At 42.2% G+C, this 23,527-nt stretch overlaps 1 protein-coding gene and 1 non-coding gene across 6 annotated transcripts; one reads left to right on the top strand and one right to left on the bottom strand.

Annotated features, from left to right (window-relative positions):
* Nucleotides 1–4,193: 4,193 nt before the first annotated feature.
* Nucleotides 4,194–21,306, bottom strand: LOC109899978 (eukaryotic elongation factor 2 kinase). Of its 5 annotated transcripts, XM_020495661.2 has the most exons (19): nucleotides 20,680–21,287; nucleotides 20,283–20,582; nucleotides 19,537–19,820; nucleotides 18,869–18,943; nucleotides 16,601–16,701; nucleotides 13,005–13,065; nucleotides 12,789–12,826; nucleotides 11,485–11,656; nucleotides 10,023–10,172; nucleotides 9,649–9,781; nucleotides 9,398–9,525; nucleotides 8,929–9,145; nucleotides 8,553–8,623; nucleotides 8,348–8,452; nucleotides 7,114–7,248; nucleotides 6,845–7,033; nucleotides 6,612–6,736; nucleotides 6,228–6,406; nucleotides 4,194–6,105 (listed from the first exon to the last, which is right to left on the bottom strand). In XM_020495661.2, the coding sequence occupies exons 3-19, from the start codon at nucleotides 19,783–19,785 to the stop codon at nucleotides 5,990–5,992; spliced, it is 2,244 nt and encodes a 747-aa protein (XP_020351250.1). In that variant the 5' UTR covers nucleotides 19,786–19,820; nucleotides 20,283–20,582; nucleotides 20,680–21,287; the 3' UTR covers nucleotides 4,194–5,989. The 5 variants fall into 5 exon arrangements, with proteins under 5 accessions (XP_020351250.1, XP_020351249.1, XP_031691196.1 ...); XM_020495660.2 differs by having other exon boundaries at nucleotides 20,283–21,306; XM_031835336.1 differs by lacking the exons at nucleotides 20,283–20,582; nucleotides 20,680–21,287 and adding an exon at nucleotides 20,167–20,278.
* On the top strand, nucleotides 8,073–8,147 carry trnag-ucc (transfer RNA glycine (anticodon UCC)). Its single transcript has one exon. It is a non-coding gene; the product is annotated as a tRNA-Gly (tRNA).
* Nucleotides 21,307–23,527: the final 2,221 nt, after the last annotated feature.

The following is a 23,527-nucleotide window of genomic DNA, read 5'->3' as shown; positions in this document are numbered from 1 at the left end:
GAAGACATGATGAGGAATAAAATTCCAGATAGAAGTGGGTCTTCTTAGGAATTGTTTTATCCAAATGATCTTGAAAGTATTATTTAAAGTAGTAAAATCCAGAAAATTCAGTCCACCATTCTCATAAGTGTTCATTACAACAGTTTTCCTAATGTAATGGGTACGGTTTCTCCAAAGAAAGTTGAAAAGCATCTGGTCTATCTCCTTGCTTATTTTACGGTCAAGATATAAAGATAGAGCACCATATGTTAGTCTAGAGATACCTTCAGCCTTGGTTATCAGGACTCTACCTTTTAAAGATAAGTCCCTCTGTAGCCATTGATTTAGTTTCTTCTGGGTTTTTTTAATAAGAGGGTTAAAATTTAGTAAGCCTCTAGACTTCTGATCCTTTGTAATGGTTATGCCTAAATATGTAAGTTCTTCTTTTACTGGAATACCATAATATGAAGGTGTCAAACAATCTTTGACAGCCATGAGTTCACATTTATTAATGTTAAGATATAGACCAGACGCTTTGGAAAAGGATTGTATCACATTGATCGATATGGGAATTTGGTTAGCGTCTTTCAGAAAAAGTGTAGTATCGTCAGCCAGCTGGCTTATAATAATTTCTTTACCAGCTATGGAAATACCTTGTACAGGACTATTATTTAAAGAATTTGCAAGAAGTTGGGTGATTAATAAAAACAGGTACGGAGAGATAGGACAACCTTGCCTAATTCCTCTCTTTAACTCAAATCTAGGTGAGGTGCCATATTTCAATTTGATAGAGCTGTTACCATTTGCATAAAGAGTCTTAATAGCCTTACAGAAAAAATCCCCAAAGCCAAGTCTCTCAAGGGAGTGGAAGAGAAACTGATGCTCTACTGTGTCAAATGCTTTATAAAAATCTAAAAATAATATGAAGCTATCCTCAGTTAATAGGTCTGAGTAGTCAAGTACGTCTAATACTAGTCTGACATTGTTAGAAATATGTCTGTTCCTCATGAAGCCAGACTGTGTTTCATCAATGATTGCATCCAGAACTTCTTTAATTCTTTTTGAAAGTAGTGAGGCTAATATCTTATAGTCAATATTAAGAGGACAAATTGGACGCCAGTTATCAATGAGCAGCACTTATTTTTTAGGCTTAGGTATCAGTGTTATTAACCCCTGACTCATTGTAGGGGGGAGAACATTGTTTTTAATACTCTCTAAAAAGACTTCAAATAGGAAGGGAGCTACTTGTTCAGAAAATAATTTGTAAAATTCTGATGTAATTCCATCAACACCTGGTGATTTATTGTTCTTTAGATGTTTGATAGACTCTATAATCTCTTCAACTTTGATGGGTTCATCACACTGTTTAGATTCTATATCACTGATAGAGTGAACATTATTCAGTGAGTTAAAAAACATATCAGTGGATTCCTGACAGTACGTAGAGCTATACAATTTTCTGTAAAAATTGCTGCAGTATTTAGCAATACATTTTTGGTCATCTGTAATAACACCATCAATGTTTAACTTATGGATAGTGTTATTTTTAGAGTGAAATTTCTCAAGTCTAAAGAAATGGGATGAATTCTGTTCTCCCTCCTCAATCCATTTTTTCCTAGATCTAATAAAGGCTCCTTCTGCTTTTAATGTATATATATTATCCAGTTTATTTTGTAACTCAATTAGTTCCATCTTCTCCTCCCCCAAGAGGTCAGCTGGGGACCTCTGAGAAAGGGAAGTTATCTTAATGATCACCTTTTCCTCCTCAGCTCTTCTGGTCTTAGCAAGATTACTACCATATTTTCTAAGATATTTGGACACCTCAAATTTAAAGAGCTCCCAGTTCTTGCAATAAGATTTTTCTTCACAAGCCCTTTCCCAAAAGTGTGAGAGCAGATCTTTAACCTCAAATGTAACTATATCATTATTTAATAATGAGCCATTTAGCTTCCAGTAGGATGTTCTACCAAGGTTCGTATCAGGGGTAAATATTTTGATATCAATGTAAATAGCCTTATGGTCTGTGAGGGGAGTAGTACAAATATTTGTAGTAACACTCACTTCCGCTCAGCATTTAACACCATAGTACCCTCCAATCTCGTCATTAAGCTCGAGACTCTGGGTCTCGACCCCGCCCTGTGCAACTGGGTCCTGGACCTTCTGACGGGCAGCCCCCAGGTGGTGAAGGTGAGGTAAACCAGGTGAGGTCACCGCATGTGTGGGAGGTGGAACTAAAGGGTTAGCTAAGGCATATTGAGCAGGGCTAGAGGCTCTACAGTGAAATAAGACAATAATCACTAACCAAAACAGCAATGGACAAGGCATATTGACATTAGGGAGAGGCATGCGTAGCTGAGTGATCATAGGGGTTCAGTGAGTAACTAGGCGGGCTGGAGACACGGCGATTCAGACAGCTAGCGGGCTGGGGATAGCAAGCTAGCAGAGGGGCCTTAGAGGGACATCGCAACTGAAAAAATCTGTTGCAGCCCTCTCGTGCAGTTACGTTGGCAGACCAGTCGTGATGGATCAGCAGGGCTCCGTGTAGTAAAAGGGGTCCAGGCCAATTGGCAAAATAGGTATAGTGACCAAAGAAATTGGCTGATGGCATCTTAAACTAACAGTCCGATATGCTCTAGACGGCTAGTAGGCGGGCATTCAGGGGACGTCGTGACGGAGGAGCCTGTTGAAAAAAAAACTCGGGCAGATTACGTCGGTAGTCCGGTCGTGATGTATCGGCGGGGCTCCGTATCGGCAGTAAAAGGGGTTCAGGTCAACTGGCAATTTGGCTTGATGACAGCTTTACACACTCTTGGCATTCTCTCAACCAGCTTCATGAGGTAGTCACCTGGAATGCATTTCAATTAACAGGTGTGCCTTATTAAAAGTTAATTTGTGGAATTTCTTTCCTTCTTTATGCGTTTGAGACAATCAGTTGTGTTGTGATAAGGTAGGGGTGGTATACAGAAGATAGCCCTATTTGGTAGAAGACTATGTCCATATTCTTGCAAGAACAACTCAAATAAGCTATGAGAAATGACAGTCCCCCATTACTTTAAAGACATGAAGGTCAGTCAATCCAGAAAATGTCAAGAACTTTGAAAGTTTCTTCAAGTGCAGTTGCAAAAACCATCAAGCGCTATGAGGAAACTGGCTCTCATGAAGACCGCCACATGAAAGGAAGACCCAGTTACCTCTCCTGCAGAGGATAAGTTCATTGGAGTTAACTGCCCCTCAGATTGCAGCCCAAATAAATGCTTCAGAGTTCAAGAAACAGACATCAACAAACGTAAGCATTTCGCTACACTCGCAATAACATCTGCTAACCATGTGTGTGACAAATAAAATGTGATTTGATCAACTGTTCAGAGGAGACTGCGTGAATCAGGCCGTCATGGTCGAATTGCTGCAAAGAAACCACTACTAAAGGACTACTACTAAAGGACACCAATAAGAAGAGTCCTGCTTGGGCCAAGAAACAAGCAATGGACAATTGACCAGTGGAAATCTGTCCTTTGGTCTGATGAGTCCAAATTAGATTTTTTTGGTTCCAACGCCGTGTCTTTGTGAGACGCAGAGTAGGTGAACGGATGATATCTGCATGTGTGATTCCCACCGTGAAGTGTGGGGGTGCTTTGCTGATGACACCGTCAGTGATTTATTTAGAATACAAGACACACTTAACCAGCATGGCTACCACAGTGATACGCCATCCCATCTGGTTTGCGCTTAGTGGGACTATCATTTGTTTTTCAACAGGACAATGACCCAAAACACACCTCCAGGCTGTGTAAGGGCTATTTGACCAAGGAGAGTGATGGAGTGCTGCATCAGATGACCTGGCCTCCACAATCCCCCGACTGCAACCCAATTGAGATGGTTTGGGATGAGTTGGACTGCAGAGTGAAGGAAAAGCAACCAACAAGTGCTCAACATATGTGGGAACTCCTTCAAGACTGTTGAAGGATCATTCCTCATGAAGCTGGTTGAGAGAATCCTAAGAGTGTGCAAAGCTGTCATCAAGGCAAAGGGTGGCTACTTTGAAGAATCAAAAATATATTTGCACTTTTTTTGGTTACTACATGATTCCATATGTGTTATTTCATAGTTTTGATGTCTTCACTATTATTCTACAATGCAGAAAATAGTAAAAAATAAAGAAAAACCCTTGAATGGGGAGGTGTGTCTAAACCTTTGACTGGTACTGTATACTCAAATTTACAATGCAATAGACATTTATTTATTCCAAAGAGACATTTACATATAGCTACTTCCATGCATTAATTTATACACAGGCATGCAAACAATGCAACAAGTGCACTCGATAAGTCTATTACTAACATACAGAAGTGATAGGCAAAACCAACAAAGTCAACAAAAGCTATTTGTTCATGAAATGTTCATTTTACAAAATCAAACTTCTTTTCAGTTTAGTAATTTGCTTCTAAATTGCAACCACATTCATACAGTGCATTCAGAAAGAACTCAGACCCCTTGACTTAACACATTTGTTACAACCTTATTCTAAAATGGATTGTTTTTTCTCATCCATCTCCACACAATACCCCATAATGACAAAGTGAAAAAAGGTTTTCAGAATTGTTAGTAAATATATATAAACTTTATATATATATATATAAAAATAAAGGCACATATATATCTACATAAGGTCCCACAGTTGACAGTACATGTCAGAGCAAGCCATGAGGTCGAAGGAATTGTCCTTAGAGCTCCGGGACAGGATTGTGTCGAGGCACAGATCTGGGGAAGAGTACCTTGGTCAGGTAGGTGACCAAGAACCTGATGGTCACTCTGACAGAGCTCTAGCGTTCCTCTGTGGAGACCATCTCTACAGCAATCCACCAATCAGGCCTTTATGGTAGAGTGGGCAGACGGAAGCCACTCATCAGTAAAAGGCACATGACAGCCAGCATGGAGTTTGCCAAAAGTCACCAAGACTCTGACCATGAGAAACAAGATTCTCTGGTCTGATGAAACCAAGATTGAACTCTTTGGCCTGAATGCCAAACATCACGTCTGGAGGAAACCTGGCACCATCCCTACGGTGAAGCATGGTGGTGGCAGCATCATGCTGTGGGGATGTTTTTCAGAGGAAGGGACTGGGAGATCAGTCAGCAGAGGGAAAGATGAACAGAGCAAAGTACAGAGTGATCCTTGATGAAAACCTGCTCTAGAGCGCTCAGGATCTCAGACAGGAGCCAAGGTTCACCTTCCACCAGGACAACGACCCTAAGCACACAGCCAAGACAACACAGGAGTGGCTTCAGGGTAAGTCTCTGAATGTCCTTGAGTGGCCAAGCCAGAGCCCGGACTTGAACTCGACCAAACATCTCTGGAGACCTGAAAATAGCTGTGCAGTGATGCTCTCCATCCAACCTGACAGAGCTTGAGGATCTGCAGAGAAGAATGGGAGAAACTCCCCAAATACAGGTGTGCCAAGCTTGTAGCGTCATACCCAAGAAGACTCAAGGCTGTAATCACTGCCAAAGGTGCTTCAACAAAGTCCTTACTACTTATGTTAATGTGATAATTCCATTTTTTTTATATATAAATTTGCAAAAAAATTCGAAAAACCTGTTTATGCTTTGTTATTATGGGGTTGTGTGTGTAGATTGATGAGAAGAAACAAATAAAATACATTTTAGAATAAGGCTGTAACGTAACAAAATGTGGAAAAAGTCAAGAGGTCTGAATACACTGTATATCCAAAAGGGCAATGGGGACAGGAATAGAAAAGGGGAAAATAATTGAAAAGACAAAGACCAGTTCCAAACAGAAAGTGTAAAATAAAGACAATTCCTTCGGTTATCACCAAGAAACACAGTTAGGCTAGAGGACAGCTGCATAAATGGTCACACACAGATCATACACTCACACTGCATTTAGGAAATCACAGTAAAAGTGTCTGTAAACTTTAAAACATTAGTGAGAAGTATCCATCACTACATTAGCCGATTCCTTTGGCCTTGCAGAGTGACGTCCCCTCTGTCTCCTACTCCTCTTCCTCCATCATGCCCCAGGCCTCCTCTGCTTTCATATAGTACTGGTTGGCCAGTCGGCCTTTCATTGCTTCCATGGCTGCGTCTGCTGCCTGTGTGAACAGATCACCTGGGCCAGAGAAAGAGAGTCTGTGGTTAGTCACTAAGTACAACGGAGGTTATCACACCGAGGGCTCAAGTTAGGGTTTAGTTCTAGTTTAAGTTCAGCTGTGTTTCTCTCTGCTTACTTACCTGCTCTCTGTGGGTCTCGGTCCAGGCCATGGCCCCCCTTCTGGTACATCTCAGCCTCTCTGGCCAGCAGCAGGTAGAGAGGCTCGTCCTGCATGCTGTCAAACTCGCCCCCCTCGTCGTAGTCCGTCATGTTCAGGGCACAGTTGTACCAGCTCACCGCCTCCTTCCAGTCCTGGGACCTGAGAACCACAGAGGTTTTTATAGGTTTGTTATAAAGAAGTGCTTTTCATTTAACATCCATTTCACAGTCCTGATATAGTCTGTGTCTTGGGGACTGCTCTCTATTAGTTGTATTTGTGTAATCTGTATTGTTCTGGGTTGATAGCTTCTCATCATAGATGGTCCCATCATTAGTTGATCTGATATGTCCTCCCAGTCTCTGACCTGTCTGGTGAGAGGATGATGCCGGTGTCGAAGGCCCTGGCCACCAGGATCATACAGGGTCTGTCTCCTGCCTCAGCAGCCTGTAGCAGGAATTTGAAACCCTTCATACGGCTCCCTGAGTTGTCCTGATCACAAGAAAACAACATACAGCATGGAATTACAACATAGAGAAGGAGTCAAAAGACACATTGTGAATTAGAGAGAAAGGTAGAGAGATGTAGAGAAAGAGATACCTCTAGCTCAATCTCTGACAGTATATGGTGTGGCAGCTGTAGGTAACACTGTCCCAGGGCAATGATAGCCTCTAGTTCCCCACACATGGCTGCCGTCTCCAGGTGGTACATGGCTGAGTCCTGGTCCCACTGTTCCTCCTTTTCACAGAACCGACCACCCTCGTGGTAATTCACCATCGCCAGGTGGACCTGGGGAAGAGGCAAAAGGAGATTTATTGTGTGTTTTTAGTGTGTGTACGTGCATGTGTGTGTGTGTTCCAGCCACTCACTTTCCCCAGGATGGACTTCCCGGTCTTCCTCTCCAGGATCATGGAGTCGAGTCTCTCCACCTCCACAGCAACACAGGATGGCCGGTGAACGTGAGAACGAGAAGTGTGGTAGACACTCCATTTCTCATCTGTCAGCTAGACAGAGAGCATAGAAAAGGTCAATGAAGCACTGTATATGTATGCATGTTCATAGTACTCAAGCCTCAACTTGTACATATCTGATTTAACACTAATGCTAATCATACCACAGGTATGCAGTGAGAGATGGAACAAGCAGTTACAGACCTATTGCTTGGTTAGGTGATTTGATCAGGGAGGGGGCAGGTGAACATGTTGACATGGAGAGGCCAAACAAGGACACACATAGAATAAGACCAAAACACAGGGCGGCTGCTGAGTTTGAATTCCTTTTCTTGGGTGCAATAAAATCTTTGCCCCTACTAAGCATACATCCTTAGAAAACAAGCATGTGTCAAATCATCAACTGACACAGTGCAACGTCAGTGCTCCACCCTGCAAAGGCCTGGGTTAGTCCCCTTCATGCAGAGGACAGGGCTGTTGGAGACGTTTACAGCAAGATAATTTAGGTTTGGGTTAAGCGAGGATCTGTTAGGAACCTTTCTCTAGCAAGGAGACAGACACAGCAGCAAAAACCCAGTTACCTCTCAGTTATCCCATGGAATGGAGCCATAGATTAGCAGGAACACTACACTAGTGAGCAAAGGATAGGGGGCGACAAAGATGAGCAAGGGGTTATTTGATTATAGCGAAGGTGGCTTTGATAATGGTCATTAATTTTGTTTACCCATCCGACTCAGACTGCTGTAGAGGTGGGGCGGGCCTACATGGTGACATAAACGGAGCTAAAGAGAAGGTCAGATTCACACTCACATGGCTATACAGAGAGTAATAGGTTAACAGCTTTTGATGTTGGGGTATCAGAGAATCCATGTCATGGTGGTCCCGTGTGGCTCAGTTGGTAGAGCATGGCACTTCCAATGCCAGGGTTATGGGTTCGATTCCCACGGGGGCCCAGTATGAAAATGTATGCACTCACTACGGTAAGTCGCTCTGGATAAGAGCGTCTGCTCAATTACTCAAATGTAAATGGTGAGCAAACATGAACAATAACTTGTGTCAGCTGGAAACAATACAAGAGGAATACAATAGAATACAATACTAAAGAGGAAGTAGTTGACTGTTTCCATAAAGTATTTATGACTGACAAGCTCACCAAGACTGAGTGTTGGTGTAGAGAAGAGTAATGTCCCCTGTCGTTGGGGTCCCCTTCACTCCTCCTGTCACTTGGACACCCACTATCTCCTCCATTCTCTGAGTCCTACAGAAAACAAGCACAGGCCTCAGTTTATGTCAACCACAACTAATGTCATTCTTGTGATCAGGATCGTAAGAGCCATTTCCTCAAAGCCTTCACTGACCTTGTGTTCTGGGCTGTGGCTGCGGTTGTTGTGTTTCTCCCGTTCATCCATCTCATTTACAAAAGGCCAATCTGAGGGTGGGAAACCAGATGTTAGATTAGAAGAATGGCAGATTTCTTTTTTTAAAGAGTTGAAGTAGTTCAACTATATCTCAAACTGAGCCCATGTTCATTCAACCTCTAGTCTAGGGTATCAAATAACAACACTGGTTAGTTCGTTTTTATGGGGCTTTATGCATGCTATTTGGAACGTCATGCTAATGCTGGGCTGCAGCTAATAAAACAAACTCAGATGTTGGGTCACTGACATCACAGGCCCACAGATAACCTTCTAAGTGTTATTTGGGTGTACTATAACCTCTAAGCCCTGTTCCTACCCAGAGGAGACTTTCCCATGGAGCCCATAGAGAAGTGCTGTCCTAGGGGGGAGCCAGGGAAGGCGAGGGGCGAGCAGGGGATGGAGTCACTTATAGTGTTGTCCCCAGTCTCTGACAGACGGGAGAGAAGTGGGGGCGCACGGCCCACTGAGATGGTACGAACACGAGCTGAACCACACTGTTCCTCACTACCCCTCAGTACCGTCTGGGCCGACCTCTGATTGGAGGGGAGGGTTGAAAATATTGTTAAATATGAGGACTAAAAGACAATTCTAAATAGTTGCATAAAAGTTGCATGACGTCTCGGGCCTGTGTTCAAATAATTTCCGAGGTTGTATCCTGTCTGTGATGTGCTAATAATTTCTGTGGTAATACGATGCCTGTGGCTACAACTAGGATGATATGTGATGCTATGTGTCATCGGTCTCACACACTTTGATTCTACTTCAATATATTTCTATGGTCTCACCAGCAGTCTGTTGGTGCAGTCCAGCTGGCTTTTCTCTGCAGTGGAGAGGTCAAAGGGTGTGAGGCCCATACTCTTACAGATCTTATTACACAGGTGGGAGTGGAAGAACAGCGCCATGCCCCGAACACCTGTAATACACATACAAGTATGTTTCAATCTAATTGAAAGTCTTTCGCTAGGTGGGTCACAACTGAAAATGTCAGTCTACCTTTGTGTTGCTAACAGTGTGACTGTGTGAGAGAAAGCCGTACCCAGGTTTCCATTTCCAAAGCCTTTGCCCTTCTCTGTGTGGATCTGGGGGTCCGTGTAGAGGTCCCCCACCCCCTGAATGTCCACCACGATCAGCTGGTGGGCCGAACGCTCAAATGAGAAGTGACTAAATGCCTGCAGGCAGACAGAAAATCACTAGTTACCAGCAAACAACGAAAATATTGTGGTTTACAGGCATTTTGATAGGTTGGAAGTTCACACACAGAACAAAGAAAAATGATAACATTTCAAATCTAGCATTTTCAATTGATAACAAAGATGAAGATGCATTGTTGGGTTCTGCAGCTCAGGAGTAATCCATGAAGTTGGCCAACACATTTACAACCTGATGTTGTCGTCCTTGACGAAGAAGTACCTGTGGAGTGAGCCTGATGTTGTCATCCTTGACGAAGCCGGAGTTGGAGTTGTATTTTGTGTACTTCCCCTCAATGTAGTGTTCCAGGTGGTACAGAGGTTTACCTGGATGCTGCATCATCTCAATCACACACATCTGCATGATGTCCACCTGGGAGGGGGAGAGAGTGAGAATGGTTAGTTTCATTGTTAGAATATCGTGGAAAATCTACAATCACTCATCTAATCCAGTGGTTCTTAAACTTTTTCAGCCTGGGACCCAAATGAGAAATTCTGTGTTTTCCTGGGACCCCCTCTTTTGACACCTTCAACTATACATAAATATCAGTACTTTTCATTGCCCTTATGCCTCAAACAAATGCAATATAGACAAATAACAATGAAATATAATAATATAAATAGCTATTCATGTTTATTTTACCTCATTAAAAACACTCTTATAGTGCATTTGTAAAGTATTCAGACACCTTGACTTTTTCCACATTGTTACGTTACAGCCTTATTCTAAAATGGATTCAATTGTTTTTCCCCCCTCATCAATCTACACACAATACCCCATAATGACAAAACACTAATAGGTTTTTAGAAATGTCAAAAATTAACAAACATTCAGACCCTTTATGCAGTACTTTGTTGGAGCACCTTTGGCAGTGATTACAGCCTTGAGTCTTCTTGGGTATGACGCTACAAGCTTGGCACACCTGTATTTGGGGAGTTTCTCTAGATTGATGAGGATTTTTTAAAATCCAGGTTCCCAAGTGGCGCAGCTGTCTAAGGCACTGCATCTCACTGTAGAAACTATTGTTGGAAAAAAAAATCTAGGTTGGAACGGTTGTTAAAATACAATAAATAATTTGCATTCTGAATTGGAATACACTGATTGAGCACATCACACAGATGTAGACCAGAAAAAACACACAGTGCTAATGAGGTGTGTGGCTGGTTGAAGCTTTCAACAAGCATTTATATTCTGGGCTCAGTTTTTAAACCTGGGCTCAGTTTTTAAACCTGAGCCCAGAATATAAATGCTTGAGAATGTAAACCTGAGGTCATGCTTCCTGCTGAAGATGAACAACCCAGAACTATGTGTGGGTTTGCCTCAAAAAGCATCTTGCTTCAATCAGTTTATTCCAGTTCAGAATAAAAATTATTACTTGTATTTTAACAGCAACAGTTCCAACCTAGACTTGTTTTCAACAATCCTTTCTACAGTAAGATGTACAGCCTGATCATGTTATCTTCATATGTACTGTAACTTAGTGTTGCACTATCAGTAGCTAGCTAGCTAGCTTGCTTTGGCTAATATTAGCAATCTAACTAACGTTAATAGCTGTGTACAAGGGAATTGTTTGAAAGAGAAACTCACCCATACTTTAATTAAGAAAGGCTGATCTAATCAATCAATCAATCATTTGACCAATCAACTGGATGACTCATTGGTTAATTAAATGTTCCATCCATACCTGTTTGGGTGGCCTGTGGCGGTTGTACTCTTCTCCCCAGAGTTTGGCCTCCATCTGCAGCTTGACATCCTCAAAGTACACATCCCTGTCCACAGGCTCCATGTAGCGCTTCGTCACATAGTTACACGCACTCTTCCAGTTACTACTGTGGGAGAAGTTAGACAGCTTCTTCCTGCAGAAAGATGGAAAGGAAATATGGAAAAATGACAAAGATTAGAAGAATGGCACTGTATTAAAAGATAAGTGGAAACACTTATCTCCCTCACTAGCTTTAAGCACCAACTGTCAGAGCAGCTCACAGATTACTGCACCTGTACATAGCCCACCTATAATTTAGCCCAAACAACTACCTCTTTCCCAACTGTATTTAATTTATTTATTTAGCTCCTTTGCACCCCATTATTTTTATTTCTACTTTGCACATTCTTCCATTGCAAAACTACCATTCCAGTGTTTTACTTTCTATATTGTATTTACTTTGCCACCATGGCCTTTTTTTCCTTTTCCTCCCTTCTCACCTCATTTGCTCACATTGTATATAGACTTGTTTATACTGTATTATTGACTGTATGTTTGTTTTACTCCATGTGTAACTCTGTGTCGTTGTACCTGTCGAACTGCTTTGCTTTATCTTGGCCAGGTCGCAATTGTAAATGAGAACTTGTTCTCAACTTGCCTACCTGGTTAAATAAAGATAAAATAAAATTAATTAATTAAAAATTAAAATGACAGGAAAATTTTAATGAGTAAATCCAACTACGGTGAAATACTCCTAAGGGTTTGAGTGGCATATCTCTTGGGAATTGTGTATTTTTGCAGATAAACCAAGATGTTTTCTATGGTGAGAACATGTGTGTGAGCTTGTTAGTGGGTGAGGGTTTATTTGTTGGACTGCCAGTGGTCTGATATAGACAGGATGGATGCCTCATCGCCTCCGCTACACTGTTCCCACAGAAAGAGATCGTATCATAATAAGGTCACAAACTTTGAGATAGAGAACTCCACTGGGTGCCATGTTGTCATGAAAAGTTTGAGAATTGAGAATGTGAATTAGAATGTTGTAGTCATGGAATGTTTGTTTCTGTCTAGGGATCTATCTAGGGCTCTAAACTGGACTAAATGGGTCAGAGAGATATTTGTGGAATGTGGATTGGGGACCTGAGCAGCTCGTGCCGTCTTGTCATTTTGTTTACACTGCATGAAGAGGAAAGATCACATGGCTCTGAAACTAGCAGGAACAAAAGGCCAATAAGAGACCAGGCCGTATGGAGAACATTATTAACGATAAAGTGTGTGACACTTACGTTCTGAAGCATTCCCTCATGGCACCGCGTCCAAAGGGCTGTGAGAAACCAAAAAGACAAATCAATAATTGCTGAGAAACTCAACTCACCAAGCTTCGGAAGACTTTCACATTCATGTAAACAATGTTACTACATTCCACATACATATCCACAAGTCAAACAATGTTCTGATGAATAATAACATAGATTACTGCTGATTTAGGAGTGGAGGCATACCTGGCCAGACATCTTGATGTGCACTGTGTCTTGAGACCACTCCGCTGTGATAGCCTTGTACCTGTGGAGAGATCAAGCAAATAAACATCCATTGATCAAACATTATTATTCCGTTCTATATGGGCCAGAATTCTGGACTTGTTTTAGCAATACGGTGATGACTAGAAAGTAGAAAATGTAACTTTGGCCACAATGCTCCATATACTGAAGGGGTCAGGGTTAGAACAAGGGGACTGAAAACAGAAACTGACAAACATTAGAGTACTTGGATTTGTTCTAACCAGGACCTGCTCTGCTTATTCTCAAATAGTCCAAATATAGTCATCCATAACCTGAAAATAGTCTAATCTATGATGTCACGTCCCCCAGGATTAAAAGGGGTTGTGAGATATTCCCTTGGTTTGGTGATGTTCAATGTCAGAGCCCAGACCCAAAGACCATGTGGGAATGCATTTATCACCCATGTGAACTTGACGTTACATGTCACAATCAATTCTCACCATTAGACTGGATCTGATCCTAGGGGGAGAATTTCAAACACACTGTATGTACAGATTATGAATGCTTGGCTTGTCTGAGACTGGGTCAGCCATACACACCGATAAGACACATAGCAGACCCAGAGGCAAAATATTTACACAGTCTGTCCTGCCAAGCATATGTCTCTGCCTAGAACTCTGTGTACCAGGGTTTTTATTCCAGTCAGGAGTCAGCCACTGCTACTGGGGGCATGGGACAAGAAGATGGCACCATTGCCATTGGCTAAGAGACCAGAGAGGCTTAGGTAGAGTGACCGTTGAGTCACGGTAACTAGGCTTCTCCAAAACTGTGCTCTGATGGTCATTAGTAGCATACCAAACATTCTAATGGCCTGGTACTCAGTGTCCTACTGTCCCTCTAATCCCTCTACCAAATCAGGCACCCCAGTATCACTATTTGCACATTCATCTTCTGCACATCTATCACTCCAGTGTTTAATTGCTAAATTGTAATTCTCTCCACTGGGATTCTCTGCCTGTAACCCTATTACATGGGCTGAGTCACTGGCTTACTGGTGTTCTTCCATGCTGTCTCTAGGAGGGGTGCGTCACTTGAGTGGGTTGAGTCACTGACGCAATCTTCCTGTCTGGGTTGGCGCACCCCCCTGGGTTATGCCGTGGAGGAGATCTTTGTGGGCTATACTCGGCCTTGTCTTAGGATGATAAGTTGGTGGTTGAAGATATCCCTCTAGTGGTGTGGGGGCTGTGCTTTGGCAAAGTGGGTGGGGTTATATCCTGCCCTTTTGACCCTATCCGGGGGTATCGTCGGACGGAGTCACTGTTTCCCAACCCCTACTGTCTCAGCCTCCAGTATTTATGCTGCAGTCGTTTATGTTCGGGGGGCTAGGGTCAGTCTGTTATATCTGGAGTATTTCTCCTGTCTTATCCGGTGTCCTGTGTGAATTTAAGTATGCTCTCTCTAATTCTTTCTTTCTTTCTCTCGGAGGACCTGAGCCCTAGGACCATGCCTCAGGACTACCTGGCCTGATGACTCCTTGCTGTCCCCAGTCCACCTGGCCGTGCTGCTGCTCCAGTTTCAACTGTTCTGCCTGTGGCTATGGAACCCTGACCTGTTCACCATACATGCTACCTGTCCCAGACCTGCTGTTTTCAACTCTCTAGAAACAGCAGGAGCGGTAGAGATACTCTCAATGATCGGCTATGAAAAGCCAACTGACATTTAGTCCTGAGGTGCTGACCTGTTGCACCCTCGACAACTACTGTGATTATTATTATTTGATCCTGCTGGTCATCTATGAACATTTGAACATCTTGGCCATGTTCTGTTATAATCTCCACCCAGCACAGACAGAATAGGACTGGCCACCCCTCATAGCCTGGTTCCTCTCTAGGTTTCTTCCTAGGTTCTGGCCTTTCTAGGGAGTTTTTCCTAGCCACCGTGCTTCTACATCTGCATTGCTTGCTGTTTGGGGTTTTAGGCTGGGTTTCTGTACAGCACTTTGAGATATCAGCTGATGTAAGAAGGGCTTTATAAATACATTTGATTTAATTACTTTGCCACTACGGCCTATTTATTGCCTTACCTCATTTGCACACACGGTATATAGATTTTTCCCCTATTGTGTTATTGATTGTACGTTTGTTTATTCCATGTGTAACTCTGTGTTGTTGTTTTTGTCGCACTGCTTTGCTTTATCTTGGCCAGGCTGCAGTTGTAAATGAGAACTTGTTCTCAACTGGCCTACCTGGTTAAATAAAGGTGAAATAAATTAAATATTAATTGAAATAAGTGTTTTGATAGCCTCTAAAAATGAGGAGGATCCCATCAGCTTTCTATAGGCTAGGCCTACTATATTTATTTCTCAACTTCCCTAATATTAAGGACATTTACAACAGGAGTTGCCTACCTGCTTGGCATGAAAATTAACCACGGGAAAATAGTCCCTTCATTCACTATTCAAGTGCATACGGATGACATATCTTTTCCCCCCTGACCCTGGTCCATTCTAAATCAAAACTATTTTCACACATACAGTGGGGCAAAAAGGTATTTAGTCAGCCACAATTGTGCAAGTTCTCCCACTTAAAAAGATGAGAGAGGCCTGTAATTTTCATCATAGGTACACTTCAACTATCACAGATAAAATGAGAATAAAAATCCAGAAAATCACATTGTAGGATTTTTTAAGAATTTATTTGCAAATTATGGTGGAAAATATGTACAAAAAAGCTTATTTCTCTCAAATTCTGTGCAAAATGTGGTTACATCCCTTGTCGTTGAAGATTCAGAATTTGTTGGTAACATTTGTAAGATGTTTTATATTCATCTAATGTGTGTAAGTTAAATTCTGATCAGAATGGTATTTTTGTATAATACTGTGGCGAGGTTGCAGTTATCTGTTCTATGTCAAGACTAAGTTGCATGGGCCGCTGAGAGGGGAGAGGTCAAAGTGTCATCATGTGTAAACATATATCTTTCACTCCCTACCTTTTTCTAGTGGAGAAAGGAGGGTGGCAGTGTCTGGAATCATTCTATGCTCCCTCTAATGTTGTTTCTATCTTAACCTATAGCCTCATTCTCCTCTCCGTGAGTTTGTATTTAGAGTTGGTTGTATCTAAATGACAATTTGATATATGCCTGTTGATATGGAGGATTGGTTTATGGTTCTGGGGTTTGAGAAAGGAGACAAAGCTGAACGATGAATTATGCCGATGCCGTCTTATCCTGTGTGTGTGTCTTTGCTATAAAGGACCTCATTTGAAATGTGGAAGGGGCTCTCAAAGAATTCATTGAGAGACACTGAATTACCTGAGAGTCACAGGAAAATGCTATAGAGCTTATATAATTAAAGATGGACTTTTATAACTAACTCTGACTTGTGTGTGTGGTTTTCTCCCATGATTTGGTAAATAGAGGCAGGCAGACAGCCCAGATATCTGCCACAAGGGAAATTTGTGCACAGGCCAAGAAAAACTTGTAAGGGTCATAGGAAATGCAGTGATGTTTATATAATGTACTGTACCTACAGAAAGGGCAGGGGTGTGGGGATGATGTGTATTTGTCAACTACTGACACACACACACACAAATCTGTACCTGTATCGTATGCATGGCTCTGTCTTGACTTCCTCCAGGTGAAACTCAGCCCAGAGATCAGGCATGGCCTTGGCCTTCTCTAAGGCTCTATTCCACGCTGCCTGGAACAATGGGAAACAAGACTCATCTTTTAGATAACTATCACATTGTATCAAAGCTTATGCTAAGGGAAGCTACAGACACTGGGGAAACATAAATGAAACACACTGATTAGGGATGTGACAGTCATGGAATTCTGGTAGATTTTTTTGTCAGCCCAAAAAATACTTAGGTCTGAATACTTATGTAAATGTTATATTTCATTTTTAAAAAATGTATTATTATACATTTGCAAAAATTTATAAAACCTGTTTTTGCCTTGTCATTATGGGGTATTGTGTGTAGATTGATGAGGGAAAAAAACAATTGAAATTATTTTACAAGGCTGTAATGTAAGCTAAATGTAGAAAAAGTGAAGGAGTCTGATTACGTTCCGAATGTACTGTACATGCTAGAACGCGCCAATAAGATCTCGCTAGCTCATGCTTGGCTCTGCCCCTTCCTTGCTTTTTCTGCCCCTTCCTTGCTTGTTCTGCCCACAACGACTCATTTGTTCCCATTGGAAATGACAGGCTGTGGTCTTCTGTCACCCACGTGGGTATAACCAATGAGGAGATGGCACGTGGGTACCTGCTTCTATAAACCAATGAGGAGATGGGAGAGGCAGGACTTGCAGAGCGATCTGCATCTCAAATAGAACTGACTTCTAATTTAGCCCTTGGAAACGCAGACGCTCATTGGCGCGGAGCAGTGTGGGTGCAATAATTGAATAATATAGATTTCTAAATTAATTTTGCAACACTCGCACACGTGTCGTGAGCGGTGTAGTCAGCCTGTCATGTCCACCAGTTCCCTCGGAACGCAAAGAGTTTGACGCAAGTCATTCATTGTCAATGGAGCTGTCCGCACCGCTGCGTTGAGGATGTCGCACTAGGCTGCAGTCCGTTCTGTGTATAACGTGTTTTCAACTCGTGTGTTGCTTTACGGTGTGGTGGTAAGTTATAAAGATAAGTTCATTAACATTCCGGCTATTTAGCTAGCTATCAAACTACAAAGCAATCACTTTGCTAGATAGCTTAGCTAAGAAATTGCCAGCACCTAGCTTCCACTTTCCAGCGAATAATTTCACCTTCAACTGACCAGGTAATCCAATCGTATTGGCAATGTGTCTACATGCAGATTTTTTGCATGGAGGTCCCGGTAACAATCGGCGCTTTGGTCGAACACAGCAGGGAACCAAGAGACAACAAAAATTACCTCCATGCTGACACCTTTCTGCAGCCTTGCAAAGCACATGTGCGTCAAGTACAGCAAATCCGAACTAAACATCTGCTAAAACAACATATGGAAAAACGAAAGAGCATTTAGTGGGCGGCGTGACCTACTCACTATGCCACACACACTCGGCAATTTAGATAAGATATAACGTTACTCTAAGAGATGGAAATGTGTCTTCTGCTTTTAATCCAACCCCCCACCCGAGATATACACACACATTAGGTTGTAGAAGCTGGAGCTGAGGGCAACCACAGTGCAGCACCTAATAAGCAGTAGGTGGCAACTGACATCCATCTAGCCTAGTGTATATTTAGCCTGAACTATTTACATTGATAGACGAAGGTCATGTTTTTAACAGGCAGAAAGCCACGTCTGGTTGGTGAGAAACACAACCTGGCATTGCACGTCAGTCCCTGGTCACCTGCAGTTTGAGTGTCCCTTCACACATCCCCAATGATACTATATACAGCATAGCTGTGGTTGTACCCTCAATGATATCATATACAGTACATCTGTGGTTGTAGCCTTGTGCTCAGACACTACCTCCTCACAAAACTGCATCACCAGATATAAGACACAGTAGTGGTAAGCTATGGTACAGTATAAACAGCCTGTCTGCCTGTTGCTTTTCTGATACAGTTTGCACCGCAGTAGAGCTGAAAATTACATTTAGAATAAGAAACAATACCCTGTTTCACCCATTATCGTCATGGGCTTATTAGATTTGCATTAGCCTAACTGTTGATATATTCCTGAGGACTCCTGCACGGGTTAGGGAAGATAAAATTACAACTAAGGAACTAATGGTTAGATAAAACAGGTCATGCAAATACAATGGAAGGAAGGAAGAAATTATTTAAAGACTGAATTAATGACGGAAAGGTGAGGAAAAAGGAGGCAGTCACTGATGCAAAAGGAGGGGGGAATGAAACAACGTGGTGAGTAACGTACCCGTCCATTGTCAGATAACGCCCCAAACTCGACTGACCGTTGTTGTGGAGTTTCCTTCTCTGTTTCTGTTTCATTCTATGTGGAGAGGCAGAGAAATTAACTGCTTAATATTAGCGACTTAACCATATGTGAGGAGCAGAGCAAAAGATATGCGATTGGTTGACTATGTTGGTGTTGAACTTTCCATGAAAAGGGAAATAATCATGCTATTGCCAGTAGAATGTGTTTTTGAACTTGCTTCCAACATGGCAACCCATAAATTCTACATCTCAAACAGTCTGCCGAACTCTGAGGGAGGGCTATTTATTATTCCCCACTCTACAGGCTGGCCTACTGGATCAAAAGGCCAAGGGTTGCGACCCGTGTTGTGAAAGGGTTGTTTACATATGACATCATCATGTGAGGTGAGAACTGCTCTCTGGGTACTTCCTGTTCTGAGAGTAGAGACGAGAGGGAGCTGACCTGCTGTCAGCCACAGCAATGCAATCACACAAATGCACACACACACAGATGGCATTCTCCTTCTCTCTAGCAGTGTGAGCAAGAGCTCAGCATTTTGCATACTGACATTAGAGCAATACAGTACATGGCAACATGTTACCAGTCAGCTGGTACTTAAAGAATCTTCTGGACCCTGGTAATATTGCACCTACACTACTGCTGCTCACCTTGTACATGAAGGAGTTTTGGGGAGAGTTGGACAGCTGATTGCTGTGGACCAGGTTCTTCAGATAGCCACAGATGTCTTTGGCCTGGCTGACAGGGTCGTCTGTGATGGGACAGATGTTGTAGTCGTCCTCACCGCTATCATTAGCTTCGCTAAGGGATGGAACATGTTGACCTGGGGTTCTCTGTTTCCTTGGATTATGCTGAGCACTGCCCACCTCCTCCATACTAAACATCAGGTCATCCTCCATGGTGGCTTGTAGGGGTGTGTGTGATGAGTACTGGGCTGGGGAAATTGCAACAGAAACACAAAGATGTGAATATGCATGTACACACAGAGATGGCTGTATTGCCTAGTTAAATAAAGGTTCAATAAAACACAAAAAATACAAATATTGACGCAATGACAATCTAACTAACTGTGTTTAATTGTGGCCTATTCAATCATCACAAATGCAACAAACTGTCACATGTGGATGGCAGTATTTGGTTTAGTCTTACATTGCATACAGGAACACTTGTTTAGACATCCAACTAGTACAACTATTTTATAAAGTAATAACTATTACTACACGTATTACCATTGAACAAAAACTGCAGCTGAACAGTAGTGAGAAAGGCTCAGGGCTCACCCATCAATCACACCTTTTCAATGTTTCGTAAAGAGTTGAGGGCTTATAAAAAAACATTTGCTGCAGTGCATTTACAGTACATGAGTGTGGACAAAGACAGTCCTGCGGCGATTTACCTAATCTGATCAAGGGTGTACAGAGACTACTCGATGAAAATATGCGTGCCTTGATAATCCTCCAACAACTTCCTCTGTCTGGCGGTATTTGCAACGTTTTCAATTAGTTGGGTTGCCTTGCTAGCTAGCTGTTATTCCAAGTCAGAGGGCCGCTGCTGAACTGTGGTGGATTCTGACTCTCCGAGGTGGCCAGAGGGTCCAGGGCGAGTCCCTCTTCTCTGTAGTTTTGTATGTTCCCTGGTTCACCCGTCCAGGTTGGCGGCGTACACGTATTGTTTACAGTCTCGGACAGCCGCACCCCTTTAGGCAGCGAGCCAAAAAAAGAATGTACATAAGTATATGTATGGCCACTGCGAGTGGTCACAAACACTAAAATGAAATTAGTAGAGTTTGTTACATTTGCATGAAAAATACAGACGATGCCACGTGGTGAAAGTTCATGTCCAACATCTAGCAAACGGTTGAAAGTCACTTTCAAGCAGCTAACGTTAGCAGTGCGACAGATGAAATGGTTAGTGCTACTCGGGCTCATTGGGACGTCCCTAACCTAACCAACAACCCAATATAGACTGGGTTGCAACCACAGATGCTTCAGCGTCCGCATGCTTCCCATCCAGTTCGGAAGACTTCTTGCAAATATCATGACGACATTTTGTTCGTTTTTGTTCGTTTTGAAAATCTGTGAGGTGTTTTTCGTCAGTTCGGGCACACGGGATTTTTTCCGAGAGGCAAGGCGAAATTCGGAGCCGAAGTCTATGCCCCTTTCGTCGCTGATTGGTCAAGAGTAGGGATTCTTCTGTAAAGTATTTGTTGTCGTTCAACGAGAGAAGTTCAACGATCTTAGTTAGATGTAAAATTGCGGGACTAAGATATCCTAGGCAAAAACGTCAAAATGAATGACAGATTTATTGAGTTATGTTTAGATTAATTCTGACTGGAGGAAGTTTATACTAACTATTGCGTATCGAAATGGACAAAGAGTACTATTAACGCTTTTTTCTCCTTTTTCTTTTTCTTCTTCTATGATATAATAGCTGTCCGCAAACCAACTTTAAAGGTGCATGCCGCCACCTACTGTGCTGGAGTGTATAGTCAATCACAGTTTACAACATTTTTAAATCCTCAGATTTAACTCAGTACTTCTGAGAATATGAAAGAGCCCTACTAACTTCTAATAGACCCCCCCCATCCCCCAAATTCCTTCCAAACCCCCCCCCCCCCCCCAACCCGTCCAACCTCAATGACCCTACTCTTCAATCTTTCCCTCTCTTCAACATACTTACAACAATATAACAACGTATACTCCACCGTTTCATCGACCACACACTCCAGACACAAACCATTCACATGCTTGCCAACCAGATGTAATGACATGTTGAGGATCAGCATGGCAGATGTGTTGTTACCTACACTTACCACCTGGGGGCGGCCCATCAGGAGGTCTAGGATCCAGTTGCAGAGGGAGGTGTTTAGTCCCAGGGTCCTTAGCTTAGTGAGGAGCTTTGAGGGCACTGTGGTGTTGAACGCTGATCTGTAGTCAATGAACAACATTCTCACATAGGTGTTCCTTTTGTCCTGGTGGGAAAGGGTAGTGTTGAGTGCAATAGAGATTGCATCATCTGTGGATCTGTTGGGGCGGTATGCAAATTAGGTGGGTCTAAGGTTTCTGGGATAATGGTGTTGATGTGAGCCATGACCAGCCTTTCAAAGCACTTCATGGCTACAGATGTGAGTGATACAGGTCTGTAGTAATTTAGGCAGGTTACCTTAGTGTTCTTGGGCACAGGGACTTTGGTGGTCTGCTTGACACATGTTGTTATTACAGACAGTCAGGGAGAGGTTGAAAATGTCAGTGAAGACACTTGCCAGTTGGTCAGCGCATGCTCGGAATACATGTCCTGGTAATCCATCTGGCCCTGCTGCCTTGTGAATGTTGACCTGTAAAAAAATACAGTAGCCATTACTTATTTTATGACCAAAGTTTTTCAACTTCAATGCTCATCTTTACTAATGCATCTAAAGTAGATCTACATTTACGGAATCCACTTTGACATTGACTTAATAAACCTGTTCCAGGAAATACAACAATCTATTTACTGTCATCTTTTCCATCAGTTTACAAAAGTTAGAGGTCAGTGCTATTGGTCTATAACTCTCAGCACATGAAGAGTCCTTACCAGGCTTTATAAAAGATAATATTACTGCACGTTTACCATCAGAAGGTATAACCCCCTCACTCCAAATCTTTAAAAATAATCCCAGGAGAACATGTATGACCTCATCAGGTAGATGCTTAAACATTACATAGCACAAACTGATCATGACCTGGGACTGTATATCCACAGCCTATTAAGACTGAACACATCTCATGTATGGTAAAATCAGCATCCAATGAAGAGTCAACACTATCCATTTTCTTATACACATTAACATGAGCATTTAAAATCTCACATATATGTCGCTTATATACTTCATCCAAGGTAACCCCACTATGTACCCTAGCAAATGTCTTGCCCAACAAGCTTTTTCTTTATCAGTTACGGCCATTTCTTGACCCACAACCAAAACTGGAATTCGAGTGGACTTTGTGATGTATTGAGAAATGTATTGTGTTAATGAGTTTAAAGTGGTTGCAAATAGCCAATGGGATTTGTATGCAGGGGTTGAGTTATTTGAATTATCAAATGACAATGGGGTTTCCATTCTTGCATTGAAGTGATTGGATTATGAGATGCAAGGGCCGTAAAAGTTCAATGATGTATGGGAGAGTTGGGCTGAAGATACTGTAGAGAGTAGTCGACTATGTGTTAAGGAGAACATTAAATATTTCTGTTCCGTTTGTTATAAGTATGCTTCAGAGTCTTCAGTAAAAGAACCCACCATCTACCGAGGTAAAGATAGATTCAGGTTGGATATTCGACGGCTATTAACCTGTAGTTTTCCTTATGTCCACCAACAGCAGTTAGGGACCGTCAACATAGTGACAAATAAAAAAAATCTAATTTCAATAGCACTTTAACCATTACTCCTAAAATGGACTAAAATGGACTAACAAAAGGGTGTGCAATATATAAGGCTAGTCAGCAGATTTTCTGAAAGTAGTTTGAGGGTTATAGGTCACATGACCCGGGAACTATTGAAACTAAAAATGTTTTAAAATGCATGTAAACCGCATGAGATGAAAAATTTACAAACTAAAGGGTGTGCAATATAGAAGGGTAGTCAGTGGACATTCTGAACCTCCA

Source organism: Oncorhynchus kisutch, linkage group LG11 (assembly GCF_002021735.2).
Source record: "Oncorhynchus kisutch isolate 150728-3 linkage group LG11, Okis_V2, whole genome shotgun sequence".
NCBI classification, from domain to species: Eukaryota; Metazoa; Chordata; class Actinopteri; order Salmoniformes; family Salmonidae; genus Oncorhynchus; species Oncorhynchus kisutch.
This window is presented reverse-complemented; position numbering and strand designations above follow the sequence as displayed.

What these genes read in the sequence shown, in the direction of transcription:
- LOC109899978 (XM_031835336.1), bottom strand. An exon ending in ATGAGGGAATGCTTCAGAAC is followed by an intron (nt 11,657 to 12,788) that starts GTAAGTGTCACA and finishes ATCTTTCTGCAG; the next exon opens with GAAGAAGCTGTCTAACTTCT. An exon ending in GGAAGTCCATCCTGGGGAAA is followed by an intron (nt 7,034 to 7,113) that starts GTGAGTGGCTGG and finishes CCTCTTCCCCAG; the next exon opens with GTCCACCTGGCGATGGTGAA.